Source organism: Triturus cristatus, chromosome 2_1 (assembly GCF_964204655.1).
Source record: "Triturus cristatus chromosome 2_1, aTriCri1.1, whole genome shotgun sequence".
NCBI classification, from domain to species: Eukaryota; Metazoa; Chordata; class Amphibia; order Caudata; family Salamandridae; genus Triturus; species Triturus cristatus.
In genome coordinates, this window is record NC_140581.1 from 902,886,487 (window position 1) to 902,914,215 (window position 27,729).

The following is a 27,729-nucleotide window of genomic DNA, read 5'->3' on the forward strand; positions in this document are numbered from 1 at the left end:
CCGTGTCCATGTCGGTGGTGAGGCTGAGGTCGATGCCGGTTGGAGGCCCATTGGAATCGGCGCCGGGGAGGGCACCGTGAGGTCGACCGGCACCGATTCAATCCAGGCCTGGATCCTTGGGGACCCTGCGGCGCCACAGCCGGAGCCACAGGCATCGAAGGCCTAGGGCCCCCAACCGAGTCCGTGGGGCCCGAAGGTGCACCTGCGGAGTCGGGCTGTCCAAAGATGCTGTGCAGCGCTTCGTAAAATTGACGAAGATGGGCAGTAGATGCTCTGGGTCAGGGAAAGGGAGGGATGCGCTGAGCCGTCCCAGCGGGCTCGGAGGAAGGAGCCGGAGAGCGGTGACGCTCCGGGTGTCGTGTCGGCCGATGGATGGGGAGAAGGTGAAGAGCAACGATGCTTCTTCGCCTTCTTCTTGTGCTTCGATTTACAGGAGGAGTGCGAAGACTTCGAAGAGTAATGGTGATGACTCCGCGACAGGTCCCGCAACCTTCCTCTCAACAGGGACCTCGAGGTGCAGTCGGAGCATGACTTCGGATCGTGGTCGCGCTGCAGGCACCAAAGGCACACGAGGTGCGGATCAGTGACCAACATCAACTTGTGACAGGAGTCACACGGCTTGAAGCCGGTCCAACGATCGGACATCCCTCATACTACCAGGATTCCGAAGAATCAAAAAAGAGGTTGAAAAAAGTCGAAAAGGATTTAGTCAAAAAGTGACTAAGGGGGCACGCTCTCTCTGGATCTGTGCTGGCTGGCGCGGAAAAAGAAAGAACTGACGTCAGTGTGCAGGGGCTGTGTTTAAGTAGACACCGCAATGTCATCCCGGCGCCACGATAGCAACGACGGACGCGGAGTCGACTGGCGCCACCTACCGACACGTTGGGGTACCGCTAAGGAAAAAATTCTCCGGATCCAGTCTGACACCTGGGGGTAATTCTAAGGTAAGGAATCTATAACTAATGGTCTCTTTCAGATACATTGCATCTCATCATTCGTGTGAGAACCAAACAGGAAAAAGCCAGTGAAGGGATGGTCATGATTTTTTCTACCCGGCATTCACTTTTAAGGAAAAAATTCTCCGGATCCAGTCTGACACCTGGGGGTAATTCTAAGGTAAGGAATCTATAACTAATGGTCTCTTTCAGATACATTGCATCTCATCATTCGTGTGAGAACCAAACAGAAAAAAGCCAGTGAAGGGATGGTCATGATTTTTTCTACCCGGCATTCAGTTTTAAGGAGTGCGATGCAGCCATGAGGAATGTCTCACAGAAATGCTCTGGCAGACTTTGATATGGCTAAATATGTTGCATGTATGGAGGTAGTGATTGACTGATGGGAGTCTAGAAACCCCTACAGCACAATCTACAAGAAAGCTTGCCTTTGTTCCCTGGGAGAGGTCATAAGCGAAGTCCAACAGTTTTCCAATGCTCTCTGTCATATCTTCCCAAAAGCACAGAAGAACAGGCCATTTTGAAGGTTGTCACTGCCATGCCACAGACATTCCTTCCTACTGCAGCTATCCAGTTGCTCTCCTTGTTAGCAGTAACAGACGTCTTTGGGCTGGAGCTTGCTTTCTCCTTACTGCACATACTATACCCAAGTCCAGTTTGGGATCTTGATGGAGGAAGATCCAATCTTGCTCTGGGGATTTATATCTTTTGGGAAGTCTTGGTGTTGCAATTTTACGTGTTGCTGGTGAAAGCAATTTTTCTTTTGCCAATTCAGCAAACCCACTTGGCAAATGTAAAAATGGCCTAAATGATGAGCGAGGCTGAAGAGTTTCCATTGAAACCAAGACCAAGGTGGGAGGTATCTCGACTGGTATGTTTTATTATACTGCTCGCCTAAATAAAACATTCTGAAAGGTTGGGATGTGGCCTATAGGTGATGACTTTGTTGCTGAACCCATTGATTAGGTGGAGTATGTGAAGAATGCCTCAATGACAAATCTGACAAATGAACTCTATACATAGAAACAGATAGACATTGCTCCCTCTTGTGTCAAGGAGGGGACTTAACAGGAGGTGATTGGTCAGCTATAGGGGAGATTGGCACTGGCACACCTCTATGGCCGTCACCTTCCCAGCCAGACTTCAGACATTTGTCTCATCGTTTTCTCCGCTCCTGTCTCCTTCATGTGGACTCCCAGATCTCCTTGGTCTTTTTGGGTCCTGATTTTCGTGTCCAGAATCTAATTGTAATTTTGTAACCGCTGTTTTAATGTTTTAACTTCCTTATGTAAAGCGCTTTTTTACCCCCCGGGTCTAGCCAGTGCTAGCGTTCTGCGGAGTCCGAGAATCATTGGCCGTTGCCCAGTGGAGCTGACTTATGCAGCTATAGAGGAGTCTGGCTTTGGTTCACCCCTCAGCCGTCACCTACCCAGCCGGACATCGGACATTGTTTTTAACAGTTCTTCACGGTCTTGTCTGTCTGCTTCTGCTCTGACTGCTTTGTCTCCCCTGAAATACAATACCCCTTCTGGTCTACCTGACTTTCAGCATTCTTTCCCTTTTTACCTTTCCCCCTTTTCCTTCCATTCCTCATAAAACGTGTTGTCTTGGATATACTACGCGCTAATAACCTTTTGTTATTGTGCATCTCATGTTCTTCTCCTATGCCTATACTTGTAACTGTAACTGATGTGATTTCTTATAACTGTAACTGATGCACATTTTGTAACTGTAACTGATGTTATTTTTGTAACCTGTAACTCACTGATCCTCATGTAAAGTGCTCTGATATCGCCGGGTCTAGCCAGCGCTATATAAAACTTTTTTCAAATCAAATCAAACCTGACATGTTCTCAGATGTACGAACAGGAAGGTACGGGTAAGCCATCTTTCTAATGGGTAACACAGAGGTATGTCTTTTCAACATTTGCAGCTTTTGAGGAAGGTGTAAAGGTTGCAATGGTTCCTGAAGTGAGTATTCTTCATTCTAATCATCACTGGAGGTCTTGATGGCAATAGGGATGTCTCCGAAGATAGCTAAAATACAGTCTACCATACAGAACCTGAGACAATATCGTTGATGTTGAATGCACAGATGTGGATCTCTGACAAATTCAAGCAATTAGAAGAAGAGATCTAAATGCTAAGTGTTTCAACTAGTGGTGTCTTACTGCGAAAGCATGGACAGCGGATGAGAAAACAACAAATGCTTTGTTGTTGACAGATTGTGGAAATTCTACTTCGTCACTGAGGTGTCTTTGTGTTTCTGCACCATGATCCAAACTGCAGTGGTGAGGGTTATTGATGGCAAACATGCAGTAGTGATCCCGAGCTTCAAAATCGAAACGTACACCTAGCCAGGAGTCATGGGAGTGGAAGAAATGGCCTATATGGCAGGAATGGTGATCTCCTTCTGTGAGAGTTGTTTGACAGAGAAGCTCTCAGTGTAAGGGGTACCTTTAATGGCTATCCTGTGTTCTTTTTGTATTCCTCCTTTGCCTTGAGCTATTTAAAATTTCATCTGAGGTGGATCCCTTCTCTGGCCATAGGTGTTCTTTAAGATATATTTTTGCCGAATCTAGAATTTTTGGTCAAATGTGAAGGTGATAAACGGACCACACATTTATTATGCGGTGTTCTTCCCCCCACAAGCTTCAGAAACAGTGAGGGCATAAAATCAAAATTTCAAACACTCAAAAGATGATGGAAGGAATGCTTGCAATAAGTTTAACCACTAGCATATGTTTGGGTAGCATTCCAATCTGTCATTCTTTTGTCTACCATGCCTCCTCAGTTTAGACCCATCTATTAGCAAACTAGTTTTGACCTTGCTCCAACAGGAACAGTCCATCCTAAGCTGCCAGGCCAGGTTCTTCATAAAGAATATAAGCAACCCAAGATCAGTTTAGATCTGATTTGGGTTCATCTGTTGTGTGTAGCTTGGTTCAAGTACCAGAGTGAACACGCCCTGAAGTGGGCAGGGCATACCCTTGCCACTTAGGGCGGTACATCAAAAACACAAAAGGCGATGAGAGGAATGCTTGCAATGAGTCTGACCACTGCCAATTGCTCTAAGTAGCATTCCAACCCATTCTTCTTTTGCCCATCATACCACCTGCGTTTGATAACTTCAAAATTTCCTATCAAATGAACTAAAAGATGGGGGGGGCATCACACAAGTAAAAACATCAAATGAATAAAAACATTTCTGGAATTTGAGGCAAAAACCTCCCCAGCATCATTGAGATATAGGAGCATGTGATCTGTGTAAATTGATGTACTGTGCTCACCACCATGTAGTGGGATGCCGCCACCTCGTCACTCTGTCCTCACTATATTGGCAAAAGGTTCCACCACCAGTGGGCGATTGGGGCACACCCGCTTAGTCCCTCTAAAGACTGTAAAGGGTGTGAATGTACACTGGCTTGTCCTGACTCTCCAGCGTGCATCCATACATAATAAGGTGACCCACTTATCCCACTTCTGTCCCAGGGCCATGCTATTCATTACAGTGAGAAGGTTATTCCAAAGTACAGTATGAAATGCCTTGTGAGCACACAAAGGGGCCTATACTAGGATACATAAAGTACGTCTCTCCCCGGCTAGGGTATACGCACAATTGGGGCTTCCCTGGTGGAGACTGGGAGGAAGCCTGTTTCTAGCGCCACCCAATATAGTTAAGCTAAACACAGAGCAAACAGAGATGCATATGTCTGGCAAATTAGGCAGGCAGATGATCCATGCCCGGGATTTTTTCCATGCTAGGTCTTTATTTCTGCCTTATTTACAGGTACCCTTCAAAGCCTCTCCTGAGTCAACTGGCAGGCACGACAACGTTGCCCTGTCTAGGAAAGTTTTGATCTGTTTCCCTGTGACCTGACGATACTCTCTGTACAAATATTCATAGTGGTCTACAAATTGTCTGTGTATGTTAAATTTTGTGTGCACTACAGTCCGACCCAATTTCTAATTCAGGTGATTGCGATGTTTCTGCCCTCTGATTGTAATATCCAAGCTGGCAGCCTGCCTGCCCAGTCCACCTCTGCATGATTCCACTAGGATAAATTTGCAGTGTGTAAGAGTGTGTGGATGTTCCAAAACAATGGTGAACTTTTCTCTCTCTGATAAGATGGCTGCTCTGGTGTGCGGGATGCAGGAAGGTCTCCTTCTAATCTATGGATGCTCCCTTCTACAGCAATGAGCTCTTTCTCCAGTGACCTCTTAAAGTCTGTGGCCTGACTCAAGCAGTGGCCCTCCACTACAATCTTAAAGGCCTCTCACTCAGTGTCGACATGGTCAGTGGTGTGGCGATTGACCAGGTGGTACTCCTGTATGGTGTCCTTGAAGGATTCTATGAACATAAGGTCCTACAAGAACTGTGCCAGTAATCTCCAAGTGGGCATTGGAGCTAACCTCTGCCACTACTTCACAGATACCAGCAGAGGATTAAGGTCCGATATAGGAGCTCATTATGATAGCGGATGGACCGCCACCGTTGGGCCGACGGTGGCGGTCCTTTCACCATCACAATGAGATGTACCCACCGCCATATTTGGATGGCAGTGGGTATCGCGGCGGACGCAAAGACTGTCCACCGCATTTCCGCCGGTGACAATCGCACAGATTGCCTGGCGGACGGTAAAGGGCCACTAATATGGTGGCAGTGCCTAATTGGGTTGGTGGGACCACCGCACGTCTGGCGGGTGGTCCCAGTACCGCTATGATGGCGGGCGGACTGATGTACGCCCACCATCATAATAAGCCCCATAGTACGGTATAAATACTTACCATTTGTGACCGTTTTACGAACTCTATGGGAAGACATTTGTCCAGTTAATCGAGCATGTCATAAATGGGGAATAAAAAGAATATTCCTTACATCCGTTGTTTCTGTGTTTACAAGTCCTAGTTCTCTGTCCATGACGTTAACTCCTGTACTGACTTAAACATTGGGGAATCCATTTGTGGTGAGGTTGAGTGGTTCAAATCCACGTCTGCCTCGCAAGTATAGTCTCCCCTCAGAATCCCGGAAACTTTGTATTCCCCATACGGAAAGAACAGGATGCCCAAGGGGCCAAGAACTGTATCTGCCCCATGTTCAGAGAAAAAACGTAGCCTGGCATCACACAAATTCCATCTGTTCTCCCCATACACCTGCCGTCCCAATCTATGCATGTGACCTCCTTTTCAAATGGGACTCCCAGCCTTACAAATCAGAGAACTTCTGGTATCGTAGGAGAAACCTGTGGGAGGCACCTGACCGCTTCCATTTGATGAAATCTTGAAGCACCAGTTGTGTTTTCTGAATTAAGGGTAAGCCCACACCCCACCTCTTAAGGTATGCTAAGACCTTGTATTTCTTTGGCAACGTCCATATACCGCTCACATTCCATGTGAAAAATTAATATTTGTTTATGTGTTTTTCCATGATACGTATGTAAAATTCCAAATCAGATTTGATAACAATAAATCGCGGTACACGTCAAGGTTGTCCTTGTTCCCCAATCCTCTTTGCGTTATATATCGACCCGTTTATCCAAAAGATCATAGGCTGTCCGGGAATTAGTCCAGTGATATGTGAGGGATTCGAAACTAAGGTTTTGGCATATGCGGATGACCTGGCGGTGACCACAGTGGACCCGCATCAGGCACTTCCTGAGCTGATACAAATGGCAAAGGATTTCGGTGAAGATTCAGGATATTTATTAAATGAATCCAAAACACAAATAATTTGTACTGAAAATATCAGTAAAATAGATGAAAGATTTGTTGACTCAGCGACATACTTGGGGGTCAGAATTAATGCCGTAACAGCGAAAACTGTTGCTGAGAATTTTGGATCATTGAGCAAATCCATAGAAACAGATCTAAAAAGAATCGATGTTCTACACCTTTCATTGATAGGAAGGGTCAATGTACTAAAAATGACTATGTTCCCCAAAGTTCTTTATTTATTTCGTGCCATACCCCTCTTAATAGATGAAACAGTAATTAAAGGTCTGGAATCTATCTTTATAAAATTTGTTTGGCAATATGGGCGAGTCAGGCGTTCTACTAATCTACTGTCTCTCCCCAGGGATAGGGGAGGTCTGGCATTACCGAATCTGAGGCTATACCATTGGTCATGTTTGCTGTTACATATGTCTATCCTCTTTCAGTCAGAGGCCAAACCCACCCAGGGGAATTTCGGTACTCAGACGCCTCCCTCAATTTACGAATTATTAATTGGCCGTAAAGCAGTAGGTTTACTTATGCGGGAAGTAGATCGTAGATATTATAGAAAGGCTCGCTTTAAGGTATTGGAAGGGGCATGGGGGGTCTGGAGGGCAGTCTCAAAGTTTTGTGGAATTCCTAAAGTAAATCGATATCTTCACCTCCATAACTCTAGGATATTCCCTCAGATGGTAGACGATAGAAATCTGCAGGTATGGGAAAACCTAGGAATTAGGACGGTTAGTGATTTAATGAGTGGAGAGGAGATCTTGGGTTTTGAGGCACTACAGCACAGCGTTGGCATTTCTCGAAAACACTGGCTACAGTATATAAAATTGATTAGCTGGCTGAAGGCAGTAAGACCTAGGACTTTACTGGTAGACGAATTCCCCATTATGGACCAGCTGGTTAAGGGGAGCGAGAAGATTAAGGTTTTCTATACCCTATTTAGCGGTGCAATACAAGATGATTTGGAAAACACAGAATCCTCTTTGGCCATAAAACTGGGAAATCCTGATGTAGATTTAGATCATGCCCTTCTCTTACAAAAGAAAATATTCCGCTCCTCTAATCTGAAGGCGCAGCATTATAAAACTTTGTTCAATTTATACCATACGCCTGCAAAACTTTACGCTTGGGGGATAAGGGAAGATGATAGCTGTCCCAGATGCAAGGCAGGCCAGGCAGATCTGCTTCATATGTTTTATGATTGTAAGTCCTTGGTGGGAACACAGAGGGAAATAGAAAAATTCTGGGAGGGGCTGTTAGGCCAAAAAATCCTATTGTCACCCACCCTTATGATATTAGGCACTGATAATAGGTTAAATCTGGGGAAAACGGAGGAGGCCCTGGTGTTTATCTCCGTTGCAGCACTTCGGATATTAATTTCTGCAGGATGGAAAGACACCGTTGCTCCTTCTTTTCAAATGTGGCTCACTAGACTACTTGGTCTACATAATATAGAGATCTTGTTGTATGCTCAGAAAGGGAAAAAAATAGGTGATTTTGGGGAAAGTATCTGGGCTCCCATTACAAGGTGGAGGAAGGCAAGAATAAGAGAATAAGAGAGGAGGAGAGCAGGTGATAGTGAATGGAAAGAAGGAATTTAATTTTTTTGTTGATCCCGAGGGGGCAAAGGATCTATGAAGATTATGCTACAACTGGAAGTTCAAAATTTGTGTACTGATTTCTGATTTATTATGATGTCATTATGTACCTACTGCAAATAAAATAAAAAAATAAAAAAAAAAAAGAACCATAATATTGTTTCACATCATAATATTTAAGGCACAGCATTTGTGTCTCACAATATTTTTTTGACTTTATTATAGACAGTATTGTTAAATTCATAATGCTGACTGCATAGAAAATCAAAGCCAGTGGAAGCTGATTTTTAAAACTGATCTGTAGCAAAAATATGAAGCCATGAAATATTGATCACCAAACTGTGTTTGTTGAAATGCTATTATATGGTCATGTTTCTAAAGGATTTTGTTCATGAGAATGTTTGCATTTGTAGAACTGAATGAGAAGCAAGTAGAAAGAAAATGATAAATAAAGCTGTTAAAACCCAAAAAGATACGTATGTAAAATTGCTGGCTGTTCTGTTAGGGAGGCCTGCTCTCCCTGCAGGCAAGGTATTGTTATAGACGATGTGATGTGGAACAAGTCTGCAGTCACCCACTGCCAATCAATAGGTTTGGGGTCAGGCCTGTGCTGTAGTTTCCTTGCCAGGAGAACATAGTAAAACTTTCCCTGACTCCCACACCCCAGGTCAGAGTAGCAACCGCCAGCTGTTAAAAGAACTAAACTGTAGAACAGAATCTAGCTTGTGCTTCAGTGTCACTTCCGGCAAAGGGAGTATTACGAGTTAGTGGCATTAGTAAATATTGCTCCTCACCCACCATCTGACCAAGGAAACCTACATAAAAATTATAACTTAAACCTGTGCTTTGGGCCCTTTAGGTCCCCTTACGGTCTCACATGGCCCCCTCTACATAACTGACCTTGGTCATCCGGGGAGTTCAGCACTTCGCAGTTCACTTATCAGGAGAAAGTGGTCATAAGTAATTGGCAGACCTAGGTGTTCACTGAGGCCTATTCTGGGCCTCCTTCAAGAGAATGTCTCGGTCTGAGCCGCCTTATGTACCCTCCAATGTGTTCCTGTTTTGCCCTAGATGAGCCAATGCGTGGAATGTTATCGCCATCTCCACAGCTGTCGCCCTTTCCTGCATTGCCTTTTAAATATTAAGATGCACTCTGGCCAGCTTGGGTATCACCTTCTTTACAGCCATCTGTACTGCCAGCATATAGTCAGGAAAAATGGCTACTTGGCAGTTCTCAACCTAGAGGCTCCCCAGAAAGAGAGTGCTTTGCAGTATCAAGTCTTTGTCTCAATAATGAATGAGGCACACCACCACAGGGCATATCGGTCCTCCAGGCGGAGGGCACCTAGAAGACAACCTGTTTGTTCCATGGTGAAGTAGGAAGACAGGCCTTGCAGAGAAATCCACTTTTCCAAATATGCAATCATGTCGAGCCCCTCCACTCCTTCCAAGAGGCCCACCACTTGGATTTTATTCGGCCTATTCCAGCTCTACTCATGCTCAGCCCTTCAGTCCAGAGTATCCATCCTTTCAGTAAGGATTGACAATTCACTGAAGGGCCACCTAACTCAGTGTTTCTTCATATTGCTTAACTTTATCAGCTAGTCTTTTATGATCTTCTGATAGTACGCAAGAACCAATTGTAACTTTATCAATTTTTGGCCTCTTGGACCTTCGTGGAGGAGTTATTAGCCAGGAGTATTTGGTTTACTTTGTACACCAAGCTCATTTTTATTGTGTTTCAGGCATGTCCCCAATGGTAGTCTGGTCATCTAAGTGCAGGGGTGTGTCGTCCAACACCGACTTTTGACCCCTAACTGCTTCTTTCACAGATCTGTTCTTACCCATCCTCGTCTGCGTGTGATGGGGCGACAGCGGGGGGCGGGGAAGCTTATAGTGTGGGTTGCCCCAGTCACATCTTTCAAAGAGTCTTATGTTGAGCAGGCCCTCTGGGAAGATAGATGCCTTGTCTGCAAGCATCTTCAGGTGATAGGCATGCCCTATATGGTAGTAGCAGGGGAAGATAGGAATGCACCTCCTTCCGGTGTCGCTCCACTCAGTCATTCAGTACAAAGAAGGTACTCGTGCCGCATTTGACATTACATGCAACTCTCTTAGACTCAGTTGTAACACTGGGAAATTATGCCATTGCTTCTCACTAGCCGTGCTGGTTCTGAGTGACAGTGATATAGCCTACTCCTCACCTGTTGTTTGGTTGTTACAAATCACTGTTGCGCCTTTCACCTCAGGAGGGGCTCTTTACATGGGATGCCCTGATCCTCAACGGTCCCTCCAGCAGGATACTTGTCGGCAGCAGAGCTTAGTCCCTGTCCTGTCTTTAGATGTGGGGGTCCTCAAGTAAGCCGGGCAGCCACAGCCCTCAAAGCCGGGTCCAACATCCTGGTAAATTACCTCGCTCCATCAGCCATCTTCCAAAAGCATCCTGTGCCGGGCAGCAGCCTCTCCCAAAGCATTATGACAGCAGACACTTCAGCCCATGTGATGCCACAACGCTCTGCAGAGGGAGTTGGGTTCTTTCACTGTGAAGTTGCAGCTGCCATTTTGAAGACTGTATGGCTTAGCTCTTGTTTTGTCATTTTCACAGTTGTGCTTTTCCACCAATGGCGGCTGGCAGCTTCACTCCTTTAGCAGCCTTCACTCCTTTAGCAGCCTCCACAGATGGCAGGGATGGTAAACTGTTTCGTCTGTGGGTCCTCATTGCTACAGGATGGCGAGGGATCTGAAGCAGTCGGCCTCCCGCTTCCTGAATCGAGGCCATTTTGCACGCAGTTAGATATACTCCCAGGATCACAAACAAATATATATATTCCCTAACAAAAACCCAAGTTAAAGATGTGTTATACTTACGATTGAAAATGTCAAAACCACAGTAACTCTTCTGTAAAGGTTAGCTACACAACCACAGCACTACTTTCCCATACTGTTCCTGATATCATGCATGACTTCACAAGTAGTAACATTGTGAATTATGTTCTTCAAATACATCATTGTCCTTACAATTATTACACGCACTTGAAAGCCATTCAAAGGCACCAGGTGCACCCAGAAAGTTGATGTAAAAACTTAAGGGTTGCAATACACAAAAGTAAATATCTGATCTTAGAACTATGCACGTGTAGAAGTACAACAGCCTGTCGCTCGGTTCCCTCACTACTTCTTTTACCCATTTGAGTCAACTCCAAAGTTCACCACAAAGGCCTCCCAAAACACACAACTACATCATACTATCACCATCAGGGGACAAGCTGTTAGCCAAAAAGATAGCATTTTTACCAACTGTTCATTCTAGTATTTGAAGATTCTCAACTACCTCACTGAAACATTCATTCAATTCTCATATCCCAAGCCAAGCCTTTCAGAACCTAATTGTCACATAATAAACTTCTTGAGTGAGGTTCTAGTCCTTAAAGTTACCAGTGAACCACCAATGTTACCATCCTCCTGCAGAACTGTGTGGAAACCCATTTCTTACCACTATTCAAGACTGCTCTCATAGCTCACGCCCCTAAAGGAATGCAATATTGACGAATAACATTTCAATCATCTTCCTACTTACATCACTCCTTCTCTCTCCAGTAAAACCTACTGCTATAAATAGACACTACGCAAATATTGCAAAAATGTTAGGGGGAGCTTTTGTCTCATCATCATTTACCATTCATCATACCTGCTACCTTTCCTATATCAATTCAAGTTGAAAAAAACATATGCATATTATGTTGTTGCTTAGCACAACGTTTCTTGTGAAACTGTCCCTGTTGCTCAATAAATACAAATACAAACAAAAAAAAAACAATTAAACCATTTAAACAAACTTACCTAAATGTTAACTTATTTCTGTTCTCTTTATTTTCCTCTCCATCGTCTTCATCACTGTGATCAGAGAACTGACAGTGAAGAACTTCATCATTCTCTTCTATATTACCTAATAGCATCTGACTGCGAGTTCGAAATCCTGCTACTACTCGCTCCAATGAGTAGGTAGGAGGACTTGTATGAACCTTCAAGAAAAGATTAACAAATTATTTGATTTTATTAGCTATAGTCATCTTCTACAACACTGTGAAACAAATCAAAATGTGCGCATTTGTATAATAATATATTCTAACACACATGAAAAGTGGTCGAGGCAGGAAAGTTCACACGGATCATGAAATGTTTATCTTTATAGGAAGGGGTTGCAGTTACTGCTGAATCCTGGTACAGAAAGACGGTTAAGAGATAAGGTTTTAGGCATTTTCAGAATGGTAATGTCAAAGGGAACAGTCTGAAGCGCAAGGACAGCTCCTTAAACAATCTTCGGTTATAGGTGGTGAAGGCCTGCTTCCATGCTCAATATTTGAGAATCTTTTGAGTTTAAGTCTGGGAAGGGAATCGCTGAAGGTGTTGAATCAATCGGCCACAGATGTGGGGTGACTGTCCATTTAGTTCATGTAACATGTCTTAAACAGAATCCATGCCTGGAAGTAGATATTTGAGAGTAGTGGAGAAGTTTTTTGTTTTTCCACTGATTGGTGAACAGACAAGCCATCGTCCATTTTCATTTGTGGAAGGGGGGAGTGAGGAAGGCCAGTCAGCAACAGAGGACTGACCTATCAATGTTAAAAAAAAGACAAGGGCTTGGAGTATGGCTTTGAAATGGTTGCCTGGTGGGTTGGTACTCAGGATGTGTGAATGAACTGTTGTGTCCCTCAAAGAAAAGTGATACCCAGATGTGTACAGTTTCAGTGATATGCATGCTTGATAAGAAATCTTTTCTAGGGAAGAATGGTCAATAGTGTTGAATGGTCAAGGTGTATGAGGAGGCAAGGAACCCTGTTGCCCATGCTCATCAATGCATCACCTCCACCCCCAGAAATGTGCTCTAAGAAACTCTTCCAAAACTTCAGGTACAAAATGTCAAAACAGCACAACTTGTTTCAGCCAAACAATCCTAAGTAGATGGGATTCTTGATAACACTCAATGTAGGTTTAGTTGATGTTGCTTTTCAGATTAATTAATGGAAACCATTCTTTCAGCCAAAAGGCGGTGAATGTTCAAATAATTATGTATAACTGTGGGAGACCCTACATTGAAATTTCGATGAAGTCCATTTTGTCACTCCTCCTAAGGATTTCATTTCGGTGGTGGATGTTTCTCTAATTTGATTAATTTTTCCTTGGCTACTAATAACACGAAACAGTTCCCGACTAACTTCCAGCAATGTTTATCGATACAATGATACTTATGTTTAAAAATCATCAGATGCTACTTCTAATATAAACATCGTCTCTTTCTGCTCCAATAATTCAGTATCAGAAACAATTGTGAGTGCCATGATTCAGAATAATGCACCTGTGTTATTCTATAGCTACATGGCATGCAAACATTCAGAGCCCTCCTAGTGAAGGATTTGAAGTAGGTGGTGAGTCCCTTAGCTCAGTGCATGGCCCTTTGATGGCAGTATTCAGAATACCCTCACTCCCATACCTGTACATCACTACCTAGAAGACAAAAGAACACAAGGCAAATATACTGGTGTTATTCTGTACTCACTATTCTGTGATTTCACACAGAATGCATTAAGTAATATGCTTTTAATAATAGTACCTCATTCTGTGTTTCCCTGACTGTTGTTGTTAGATCATTTCACTGTTCTACTGCTTCACTTAACCACGTTAGGAAAATCTTGCACGTGTTACTCTACTGCAGTTTGAGAAAGTGTAAATGAGAGACGCACATGGCTATGAATTTAGGCTCATTTTAGAGCACAAATGATGCATTTCTAATAGCACAGAGCCCTTTCTTTTTTTAAATTAGGTTTGTTAGCCAATCAGGCCTGAAGTATTTACTCTCTCCGAGTATCAACACGGATTACTATTTTTTAAACATTGGAAATTATTTTGTGAAATCACTGGAAGCATGAAAAGACGGTATTGACAAACTGATGAAAGTGACAAGGCAATATAACACATTACATGGATGTAGTGGGCAGAGCAAAGGAAGTACTTTGAATATCACCTGTGTTCATACCTTTCTAGGCTCAGTTCGGCCTGAGAGGTGATTGGACTGAGCCATGCTGAAGGAGAAGGGTTGAGAGGTGTTGGTAAGTGGAACACTGTATGGTCTCCTGCTAAAGGGGATAGGGTTCGAGCCATCACCCTCTCCATGTGCGGATGCCATCACAAGCGTCATCTTCTCGAGTTCGTCTTGCATATGATTTATCAGGAGATGCTGCTCAACCATTTTCTCACTCTAAAAGCACAGCAACATTTTAATATGTCAAAACAATGTTCACTGTAATATATTTGCCTGATAATTTTTAAAACATTATTAAACATATTTGTTTACTCGGCAAGAATAGATTATGACTTCCACTGACTAAGCATGATAAATACATTTTGGCATCACACAGTCAAAGGACTAACAGATTTTCTAAAACTAATGGTTCTTTGAACTCCAATAAAACACAACACAACTTTCTGTAATATAAGTCGTTCAGCACAGGCAGTCATTAGTATGAGATTTCAAGTAACTGGACGTACTGGAGGAGGTCAACAGACCATTCAGAAAAGAAACCTGTGGCTGAGAACACACCCAGGGCTACACCCACCTAACCCACTTCGCTTTCTTTAGTAGGCCCTTCACTCCATCCATGAGTAATAGTATATTATGGGAAGGGCAAGACTCAGGGTACTGATGGTGCTTCATTTAAATGTCTTGTCCTCTTACATTCCAACCCTATTGATGTAAAAATATACAAGTGCTATCTATGAGAAGATTCCAAAGCATAACTCAGAGTGGGGTGTAGTCGTATGACATTCAACAATAGTATTTAACAAAACATTTTTAGGATGGTCTGGCTGTCCTGGGATTCATCTCTGAATCTAAAATCACACACATTTTGTTCATTTCTGGCAGCTTTTGCTTCCTTATAGCTTTTCCAGAGCAGAAAATGAAGATGCTGCTCAGCTTTTAGAAAAGTTTATACTTTCAAATCCTTGTCTTCGGTTTTTGAATGTGACGCATTTATGTTGGTTAATCTGTCTTTTAATCTGAATTATGCTCTTTTTCTGAACTGTTGTGAAGTTTGTGGCTCAAGTAAGACATTCGTTTCAGCAACAGAGGCAGGATTCTAACCCTTACCAATATCTCAGCTTTACTTGTAGCCATCATTTTATTTCAAATGATTCCCTTTTTCTGGGAATATCTCTTTAATATTTGTAATTGATGCATGAGAACCTGTCTCTACAGAGCGACTGAGTGGCCCTAACTATGTGGACATGAATACCTACCTGACGCAAGAAAGAATTCAATGGGCTATTCAGACCTCTGCATTCTCTTTCCTTAGAAATGAGTCAACATATCAACATGTAGCTTCTTGTGCCTCCTGAGTCAGACAGCTCTGTACTTAAGTAATACTTGTATATCGTTTCAACCCAAATGCCTATATTATTCACTATCTCTCGAATCAAACAAAACGGTATTTGCTTCCGAAAAATGATAATAGAAAGGTTTTTATAAGATTCTTGTTTAATCCTTCAGAGTAAGTGTATTTTTCTGATATATTCACTGTATCGCTCTATTGCATATTAAATTTTTTCTTATATGTCATATTTGTCTATATTATGTTACAAAACTAAAAAGAAATGCACTGAAATAAAAAAAATAGTGTGTTGAATTGACAGAAAACTTTAGTCATGTTCAAGCAGAAATTAAGATTTCTACAAGCATTTAGGATAAGGAGAATTCTCTGAAACCTGTAGAAAGATTTAATCGTAATTCTTGCAAGATACGTTGCTTGGTTCAGATGAAAATCTGGAAAAAAAACTGTTGAAAATGAAGGAAATATCTTCAGGCCACCTGTGTGTCTGCACCCTGGCGGACGCCTTTTGTTTGGCAAGTGCAAGAAGAAAAATTCCTTAAATAATTGCTCTACTCAGAAAGGGTAACAGTGCATCCATTTGTTCTGGCCAATAGAAGACTTTGCCTGGAATATTTTTGAATGGAAAGATAAGGGTCTGAAGGGAGGTTTTTTGATTTTAGTTTTTTATTCAGCTAAATAGACTATGATGTTATATTACTCTGGAAGAAGTGGCTGAGCTCCGAAAAGAATAAAGGGCATTTAATAACACCATTAACATAAGTCATAAGAATATAGTTTCATTGACGACATAATTTCATTGGAGAAGAAAAATAATTTAAATTCAATTTGGAATACGTAATGGTTTAATTAAAATGAAAATTCTGCTTGCCATCATGGACAATGATAGATTTTTCAGATTTGAGCACAGTTTACCTTTACTTGTTTTGGATATTTTATCTAGGCAAGCCAGAATTTGTAACTCATATCAGATACACAAGTGCCCAAAAACCTTGTTACTACAAAACTGAGAGCAAACTTTGGGCAAAATGTTGTGCCTTGCAGACAGCCATGTTATCAGATGGGCAATTGAAGGGTATATTTCCAAATGGAAAGAGGAATTCCCATTTCTGGGAGATTCCAACTGGGTACTTTTGAGGCTAAAAATATGACCATCAGAGTTAGGTTTTTCTCTATGAAACATTAAGATGTTATCTCTTATATGAACACTCTGTGGTACGCAAGTCTTCTAGCCAGTCCTGTCCCTAAGTGCTAACCATAAAATGATGCATGTATGTATGTATGTAATAACCATAAAATGATGTGTGTAACCATAAAATAATGTGTGTACGTATATTGAAGTTGTGGGACTAGTCAAGCATCTAGAAGCTCTCAGAAGCATTGCTTGGTATGAATGTGCCCATCTAGTCCTGAGGGAAGAAACATCTGTCAGCTCGACAAAGCAAGTTTTGGCAGATACAGAGCACAGGCATTAAGGTGGCGCGTTTTTTAACTGGCAGCCAGTGCAAGCTGCTATGAACCTTTAACACACAACTATCTTAAAAAGCTACAGGTCACTCTTACCTCAAAGTAATGAATTCTTTGGAGCACTGCCAGTCAGTCTACCAAAATATCAAGATAAAGGTGTCTGCTGTAATCAATCTTTGACAGAACACATAATGCTACTAAAACGGCATTCTTCTTCCTAGAAAAATAGGCAAGATCCTCCTTATCAGACAAAGTGTAGAAGTGCAGTTGGAGGCTACTGAATTTAGCTGTGCCATCAGGGAAAGCTTATGATTGATTACCACCCCTAGGGATATAGCCCTTTCCACAGGGTAGGAGGGTCTTCCAATGAGAGATGGTACTATACAGCACAAGGAGCTCTGCTTATCAGCGTTAACCAGAGATAGCTGTAATTCATCCATTTCTGAGCATCAACGAGTCAATGAATTTGCCCATTGATGAAGGACCATTATTGTCCAGTAAAGGATAAATTGAGAATCATGCAAAAAGGCCCTGCCAAAGGATTCAATGAACGAAGTAGCGCTATTGGTCTATAATTGTCAATTTCTGTTGGAGTAAGCCTGGCTTCTGCAGGATCATACACTGAGGGTGCTAGACTTGCCTGTAATCACAGCCTAGACGAGGAGGGAGATGAATTATTCTCAACTATTGGGGAGAAGGTAGAGGGAATTATACTGTGGAGGAAGGTTCTTAATAGCACTAAGGAAGTGAAGATTGACATGAGGTGTGAGAGGGCAGTGAAGTGACATGAAAACATACTATGCTCTTTTGGGATTTCAAGGGGCTTAACAGCACACAAAACAGAAAAGTGGCCACAGACTTAAACCTCTCCCTTGTACCGCAGGTTAGTCATGGGAGACCTTTCCACATTTAGGATTATTTTCACACCTAGATTATGCTTCAATTTATGGCTCCGTTGTACATACTGGCAAATTCACAAGGTTGTAGCCGGACAACTTCTACACGATGATGTGCATCCAAATGACTCCGGTCCTTCAAGCTCTCCAAGGGCTGCCTGTGGTAAGAAATATCTCATTCATGACTCTCTGCACCCCCCTCAGAACCATCCATGGTAATCTTCCTTTTCCTTGAGCTTTGCATCTACTACTAAAAAAGAATGCTCCCGACCAGCCTTTCTTTCAGAAAGCCTTTCGAGGTAGTAATTCATCTATGTTGAGATGGCCAACTCTGGAACTCGCTTCCAGTTACAATAATGATGCTGCATTAGCACTCTGAATTGGAGAAAGAGGTAAAGGCTTGGCTTTTTACAGTCAGTTAATGCCACTGAATACATTGCCGCACGGATGACCTAGATGGACACAAAAGAGGTTTTGTGTACCATCTCCTGAAAGTCCTACCTATGGTGACTCAGTAGACCATCAGCAAGGGATTTAAGACCATATCAGATCTCCTGGTAATAAAAGCCTAGGAGAGTAGTGGCACTGGCTTTTGTTACAAATATGTCTGCTGTTCCAAACATTATTTACCAGCTGCATGCATTTGTGTTCTCTCTCTGTAAGGTGGTCCAGAAGTTTATGGAGTTGACCCATGTCTTTTTTCTAACAGCCAAGACTATTACACAGTCCAACTTGGATCTGCTTTTTTGTGCATGCCCAGTCTTACAGAAATGCAGCATTCTCCTCTGGTATTGAGTCCCAATTAATACAAAAGATAATAGCTCATGTTCTAAGTAGCATAAGCTCTGTGGATGGTGCAATTCTGGGAGTGCATGGTAGAATAGCGAGGTAACACTATCCACTGGTGCTATCTTGATAATGTTTTGTTCTGGCATGCACAATAGAATGTTTTGACATCCAGCAACTCTGCTGCTGTTACTCATCCCTACGACCCCACCTCCAAAGACAGCACATTCTGTCAAGATCTATGGCTTCAAATGTACAGCACTATATGGAAGGCCAGAATCACTCTCTTAACAGTCTGTCACTGCCATTCCCAAACTCCACCCAACACCCCCCTACCCATCCCAGTTGCAGAATGGTAAGGCAATAGTCCCCATTGTCTTTGAAAATGGGGATTCGGCAGTTGGTGCATCAAGCAAGGACTTAGATGTAACTAACAAAGGGGATTTCAGAGACAAACTAACACCTAGGGCCTTATTAAGAGTACCATGGTCCACAGAACCGCTGTACTCGCAGCCGTGGTCTGACCACTGCCATACTGCAGGACCGCCTGCAGTATTACATGTGTGGCAGTCGGACCGCCACATGGCCGCTGCGACCACCGGGGATCATGGATCCCATAGCAGTCGTGCAGCGGTCAGAGGCTGAAATATGCTGGCGGTGCTGCAGGTGCAGTTGGTGCTCTGACAATGGTAGTCTGGGTGTCAGGCTCTCCTATAAGCCTAACAGACTGCCACACGACCGCCCGTCGGACCAGGATTGAAGTCCTAATCAGGCGGGCGGCAGCACCACGGCTTTGGCCGTCCTACAGCAGATCTCCAAAGTTGTTATAAAGCCGCTAGTCTTGTGTGAAAAAGAACACCAAAGGTGTCTGCCCAAACAAGCCTGAATGTTGCAACTAAGCATTTCTAATGATTACAGGGCTATCGTATAGATTGATTGGAAAACAAAGATAGCAGCCTCTAATGGAATAGGTCCATAGGGCAGTATAGGAAAAAAAGATGACCAACACACAGGATTTGGAGTTGCAGGGAGTTCAGTTCAAGTCAGTAGCTGGGAATTTGCAGATCGTGGGTGAGGCAGAGGTTGGAGAAGTACAGGCCCTGAAGCAGACAAGAGAGACAGAGTGGTCCCCTAGCCCAAGCCAGTTTAGGTCTGTGGAGGGGCTACCTGAGGGAACGAAGTGAGAGAGAACATTACTAAAATACAAATTAGGTAATTACAAATCATGCCAAAATGGGGAAAAATGAAATGAAATTGTAAATTTGTTTATTTCCCTTTTAGAATTTCGATGGAAGGTTTTCTGGGGGTGGGAGGGATTCTGTTTACATAATTTAAATAACACTACCACAGAATAGGATAACTTAATATTCCACACTCATTTCCTAAATTATATATCTGTGATTTTGACACAGAACTCTATAAAAACTGTCCAAATATTATAAATCAGACTCCGCATAAGGGCATTGTTTGAGGACCACATGGGAGTCCAAATATATCTCATGAGCTTCTATGATGTTGTGCTATATTTTTATAATTATTTTAAATACACAAACTTTCACATAGGCTTCAGCTTCCAATTAGAAAAGATAAAGGAGAAACATACTGACTGTGTTCTGCATTGAGCTTTAAAAAGCAGCTTCTAGTATAAGAAATACATTGCAACATTTGGTGTCAATTAAAGTCAGGAATGGTATGTCAGGTATAATCTTTTTTTTTATAATGTCTTCATTAAAGCATAATATGCATACAAACACAGGCAATACAATTGATATACTGGCAACAATTTTGAGTTAGACTTGTACGGCAGTAGTATCAATTTTGAGAATTGGTGAAACAAAACTTCACTTTTCACCCAACCCCCTCCCCCATCCCAACAACCCTGTAACCTAACAAAGACGGTGAGAAGCAATACATCTCTATACAGATCAAAGTGCAGTAACAGACCTAAAAATGATCATGACATTGGTACAGCATTAACACAACCAACAGGCTAGCATGTATAAGCTACACTAGATCAGGGTGCTCAAGTAGATACACAGTAAGTGGCGCCAAAACGTCTTTAGGTCTGGAGGCTGCAGGTAATTCTTCAGCATATTCTTTTAATTGCTCCCTGCAGAACACAAGGTCACAAATCCAATTAACTATCGTAGGCACTGCCAATGCATTGCAACAGCCTATTTAGTAAATAGGGTGGCAACAGCCACTATACGTCTATTACATGGCTTCATTTGTTTTAACAATCCCAACAGACATACCTCAGGTGTACAGCCAACCACTTCCATTGTCATATCCGTGAGAACTCCTGTTACACTCTGCCAGAACTTTAGAATACCAGGACATCCCCTCGCCAGATGGAAAAAATCTGCTCCAGCTTGTCGGCACCTAAGGCATCAATCATCAACCCGTAGCGCAGGTATAATCTTTAAGAGACAGAATTCTATTGACATGGTTCAAAGTTCGGATCACTGACATAATATCGATCCAACAAATATCAAAACACCAAAATATTGGAAATAAAATATCAATGACAAAAATATTGATTCGACTATTATTAAAACCACAAATATCAAGAATACAAATATAGTTATTAAAAACATTGACTTTACACTTATCGAAAACAAAAATATCGGAAACAAAAATATTGTTACCTTATAATAAACATAGGATATGTAAAAAAAAATCGATTCACACAATATGAAGTACAATATAATTGCCAAAATAATTACTCATTAAAATATACTGAAAAAAACTTTTCACACAAAACACTTACTTTAAATAAACCCAAACCTTATTATACACATATTTAATTTAAATTAAAATATATTATATCAACAAAATATTTACCAGTCACGTCAAAAATGTACAAATCTAAAATACATAAAATAAAACCTTTCAAAAAATGATCATTAACTACAAACAAGTAAACATCATCCCAAATATTACTAAATATACATATATTATTAATTTTATAAACAAAAATATGAAACTATATATTAAACATAAATAGTAAAACACAAATTAACGTTTACCATAGAAAGATTCAACTGAAAAAAAAATATTTAATCACTAAACCAACCAATAAAATGAAACTATAAACAACTTTAACCAATAGAATCAAACAAACAATTAACTCAACAATATAAAAGGCACACTAATTAGAACAACTAAATACTTCAAATGACAAACACTGCAAGACGAGGAAAATATGCAAGATTCTTTCTATAAACCATTAAAGAAAAATACACATCTCAACAACTACATATCCAAGTAATATTTATATTCAAACTAAAACTTAATTGTTAACAAACTTAAAAATATAAAATAGCAAATTGCAAATAAATATTTACACAGTTTTCAACCTTTATCTTTTTTACACAGACCTCCTGAAGGAAAAAATCTACAACTTGAAAACCAGTAAACTGCCAGAAAATATTAACTCTCACAAACCTGCAAAAATGAATAAGAAAGTAAGTATACATAAATAAATAACTAATGATAAACTCACCCAAATAGCAAACAAAAACAAACCTAATGGCCTTAACCCCTACAAACTATCAACAAAGTACTATTTAAAATGTAACTTACGTTTTTCTTTTTCAATCAACAGAATTAAAGTCACCTACTGCACATTAAAACACCTCCAAGGGAAAAACTGCTAAACCAGGTGAAACATCTCACCAGAACATACATATAAGTACAAAATACAAGTTACTGCATTTTTAAACAGGTTAGTAACAAAAATGCAAACGTTTAAAGATATTATATATTTATACTATTCCAATACCCACTGATACAATGACAGAGGCTGCCAAATGTATCACTTCACAGACATGAAAGCAGTTACAAAATCACATGGGCTACAACTACAGACAAGAAAGTGCATCATCCAAAACTATATCCTGGAAATATGCTAAATATTATTCTAAGGTATGTTATATAGGAGAGCCACTACAACAAATGATTTAGTAATTCATGTGAAAGAGCATTACCACCCCCAAATGTAAGAGAAATAGAAGTACGAGAAATAGTGCAAGATATAGGAGAGGCAAGCACCAACTCCCAGTAAACCACAAACAAAATCTGAAAGAATATTTTACTTAGAGCTCCCGAACACATAACAGGGCGACTACCACCTATCCCCACTTTAAAAAGATTAATTGCACAAATTAATAAAGCCTCCAGCGATACCCCACATGCCCCTAGAAGACACCAAGATATAAAAATACCTGAACAATTAACAATTACACATAATGAGGAACCTTTCCATATACATGACAACCTAAATAATGAGAAACCAATTTTAATATTCTCTACAGCAGACAACTTAATGAAACTTAGCCAATGTCAAACCTGGATGATGGATGGGACCTTTAAAATGTGCCCCAAACCATTTACTCAGATATACATCATACATGGTGAATATCAAAACACAAATATCTCTTTTCTATATGCCCTGTTATCAAATGAACAAAAACGCATGGAGACATCTACAAAAAACGAACCAAGTGTAGAATATTCCACAAACAGCCAATTTGCCTTTGAAATTAAAAAAAATGATAGAACTAGCCTATGTCCCTGTCACAGAGGTAGCCAATCAATACAATCTACTAATAGAAAGCCCTTTCTACCAGTAAAATGAAGACAAACTTAGTCCCCTAATGTACTATTTCGAAGACACTTGGGTTGGCAGATTGCACCGCTTCAGACACAGACATCAACCCAAATTCCAAATACCATGGTAGAAATGTCTAAGACTGCACCTTGGCACAGTAAGCCAAAACAAACAAGGCAGTGGAAGGATGGCATAATGCCTTCCAATGCACACTAGGCAACATTCAACCTACACTATACAATTTTATAGAAGCATTACAAAAAGGCCAAAGCTACTAAGAATGGAATAGTCTATTAGTCAAATTGGCCCTAAACGTATCAAACAAACCAAAAGAATGTAAGGCATGCTATAATATAGTCAAACTCTTCATAAATTCTGATTTTCCATAGTTTGAATAGGAAGAAAATCATGATTTTATTAAAGACACAGAGGCTAATATTATCCACAGTCTCCTTTATTGCCTCATACACAGCAGCAACATAGAACGTATAATTATAATAGAACATCTTTAAACATTCTAGAACACTAAGAACATACATATAACCACAGAACTCGCAGCCATCTTCCTTCTTTTTTGCTACAAATAACTCAAAGTCCAAACTCAAGGGGAAACCTGTAAACTGCAACAGTCATAAATCCAAATTCGCTTTCCAATTCACCATGTTCCTCCTCTGTTATCATCTTCTTAGCTTTGTCCTGAAAAACAAAATCCAACACATCGATAGGGCTGGGCATTAACTTTAGGAGGGATAACATTAGCCTTCGTGTCTTTCAGAAAATCATGATTTTCTTACCATTAAAACTGAATTTTATGGCAAGGCACGGAGGCCAATATTATGCATATTCAAAGCTCAATCAATACTCTCTGTGCAGCAGTTTCCACAGGTTTAAAGTAAAAAGCTTTAAACATAGAATCAGTTGACCAATCTGCTGCCTTCATGATGCTAAGCAAACTCCTACCTGACAGAAAAGCTTTACTTGCCATACCCCCCTTGTGAATGGCTCAAAATACACTCACATTACAAAATACAGCCATCTGCATGACCTCTTTAACCCATCTTGCTAAAGTAGGTGCAGACACTGACTTGAAAGGTTTCCTAAAAGAAATTAGCAACTGAGAACATCTGAAACCCACAGTCCTTTTCTGATGCTCCCTCAATCATCGCAACACGCACAAATGATCATGTTACACCATTCTAGGATAAAATACCATCCTGGATGTAGTTTTTGTACATTTCCGTATATCAAAACACACACCCTTCAGTAACCTCCAAAGCTCTTATATTTGAAACTCTCCTAAAATACACCAACCACAGTAAAACAGCCATTTTCCATGATAGTAACTTCAATGGGAAAAACTCATTTCCTCCCTATCCCTTAACCACCTTTAATACCTTGGACACATTCCATAAAGAAGCATACTTGGCCTTAGGTGGATTCTCTAAACGAACACTCCTAATAATCCTTTTCACTAAAGCATGTTGTCCTACCGGAATCGTATTCACCAACTCATGGCCTTCTGAAATTGATGATCTGCTCAGACTCACTGAACTGTAAGCCAAACCTTTCCAAAACAACTCTGTCAAATAATGTACAACTTCAACTACATCTGCTGATAAGGGATCCAGAGTCCTTGCAAAACACCAATGACTTCATCTTCTCCATACCGTCCTGTACGCTTTTGTTGTCCCTGGAGCCCAGGATCCCTTAATAAGTTCTGCAGCTTCCTCCCATAATCTGGCTACTTGCCACACTCACCTGAGATCATCCAACCTATTTACAACAACTCTCCCTCTTCTACCAACTCACAGCACTCTCCTTGGGCACCCACCAGTAACTGCGGAAAACATGTTAACAAGACTGGATCGTCTATCAACAAGTTCATCACACCTGGAAACCACACTTGTGATTGCCAAAACGTGGTGATCAACACTAACTCTGCTTTCTCCCGCTTGACCTTCATAATAACCCTCTGAATCAATGAGAATGGAGGAAACGCGTACAACCCCCCTTCCCCCAAATTTGTAGAAAAGCATCCACTGCTTTTGTGTCTGGATCCAGTCTCCAGCTATAGTAGTTCTGCAGCTGCACATTCAACCTGTCTGCAAACAGATCAACCTCTAACGGGCCCCATCTCCTCTCTAGACTCAAAAACACTCTGTTTAACCTCCAATTGCTTGCATCCCACAGATTTTGTTAACTCCAATCCACCTCTAAATTCAACTTCCAAAATTCCTTTGTCATTTCTGCTAATGCCCTTGACCAAGGGTGCCCCATCTTGTTGGCATACCGAACTGCTGGCACATTGTCCATTTTTCAACAGGACACAACACTTTACTTGGCCCTTCACAAAGCACCCCATTGTGAATGACCCTGCTAACAGTTCAAGACAATTGATGTACAGCTCCCCCTCCGTGACTGACCAATGTGACCCCGCTGTCAGAGACCCGCATCTGGCCCCACATCCATACAGACTTGCATCTGACTCGATTACTACCTCTGGGACTTCCCCAATAATTGCCCTTCCATTCCATGCTTCCATGTTTAACAACCACCAGTCACCTCCTGCATTGCCTCCTGTTTCAACCTTATTTTCTGAAAATACTTTGCTCCAATGCGCAAATGATAACCCTTCACCGTCTGTAGTGCCCTGCAATGCAGGAGCACCAGAAAAATGCCTGAATAGCCTCTAATAGGGACCCTAACAACCTTGCTATCTGATGCAAAAAAATCCATTCTGCTCGATTCCCTTTCTTCAACTCCGTGCAAATTTTCCGCACCTTCTCCATAAGTAACTTTAATACACCCTCCAAGGTCTGTATCCGAAAACCTAAAAAATGTATCTCCTGCGCGAGTATCAAACAAGACTTTTCCCTCTTCACTACAAATCCTAAATCTTCCAACACTTGCACAGCCAACTCAGTCTGCTCCGAAGCCAACTCTCTTTTCTTTGCCATAATTAACACATCCTTCAGATACATTTTCAGACGTACACCCCTTAATCTCAACCATGCCATCAGCGCTCTCATGACCTTTGTAAAACACCATGGTGCTGACGTAAGCCCGAATGGCAGACTCTTGAACTTCCATCTCACACCCTTCCAGCAGAACTGAAGGTAATCTCCGTGTCCAACACATATTGGAACCGTCCGATACACATCTTTTAAATTCAACCTTGTCATCCAATCTCCTTAACAAATCTCTCAATATTTGCATCTCGATGTGATTGTAACCCAACCACTAGGAAAATATTGCTCACAAAACAAGTCAGGCTCTTGTTCTCTCTCTCTATGACCCCTTTCCTTAGAAGTGCCTCCACTTCCTGAGTCACTACATTCTCGTGCTCCTCTGAAAAACTGAATAACCTTGGATAAAACTCCTAGGCTAGCTGTCCTATAAAATCTATATGATAGCCCTGTACTGTCCTCAACACCCACAGATCCTGCGTAATTTCTCTCCATCTTGGAATAAACTGGGCTAGTCTGCTGCCCAGCTGTACTTCAGTAGATATAAGGTAGTCCACTGTTCCACCTCTTGCTCTTCTGTCACTCCACATTCCTCATGACCTTGACCTCTGTCTCTGTGAATAAAATCCACTTTTATTCAGACCATAGGGTCTGAATCCTCGTGTGAAGGAGTCACGAGTGATTCCATGTCCACAGCCGGGGAATCGACCTGCATCCTCCCAGCCCCACCAAAAACCTTAAGCATGTCCTTCTGTGCCTTTTGCCATTAACTGAACGTGCTAACATATATGGCCATGTCTTTGACGAATTCCTCGCCAAACAATATCCCGTTATTCTCTATGCCAAATTCCTTCCTCGCCATTTCAGTCAACTTTGGGCCTATTTTCATTCAAATGCTCTAACGCCTCTCCAAACACAATGCGGCATTTGTATTGCCTAAAAGGCTAAGTGCCCTTTGCACCCACTGGCGTAAGTAACTCTACCACATCAACCCCAATGTTGCTGGTGTACGTCTCCTCACAGATGTCAAAAACCTTTGTTAGGGGTCCTGGGATGTCTAATAGAAAAAACCTGACACCCCTTCAATCCTTTATCCAACCCCTTTCTCAGATCTATACCACAAAGCAAGGGTTTTATGGACAGGAAGAAAATGGCGCACACATTCAATATACGCAATATTAATACAAATACAAAGTAGGTATGGTGCTAACAGGGAGGGGAAAGCCCTCAACCCCTCAATCAGTATGGGAAAACCCACACTTGAAACATGCAAGAACAGTCCCGTGCACTCATTGAATTATCAGTTCCACAAAATATGTGTGTCTTCGGTATGACATGAAAA

General features: G+C 41.6%; 1 protein-coding gene across 1 annotated transcript in view; it reads right to left on the minus strand.

Moving 5' to 3' along the window:
* Window positions 1-27,729, minus strand: part of KIF27 (kinesin family member 27) — a 551,081-nt gene that overhangs the window by 289,692 nt on the left and 233,660 nt on the right. The window contains exons 6-7 of the mRNA XM_085633120.1: window positions 14,310-14,531; window positions 12,116-12,297 (exon numbers count right to left, since the gene is read on the minus strand). Of these exons, the coding sequence (XP_085489246.1) occupies window positions 12,116-12,297; window positions 14,310-14,531 (404 nt within the window). The remainder of the gene's footprint in view (window positions 1-12,115; window positions 12,298-14,309; window positions 14,532-27,729) is intronic.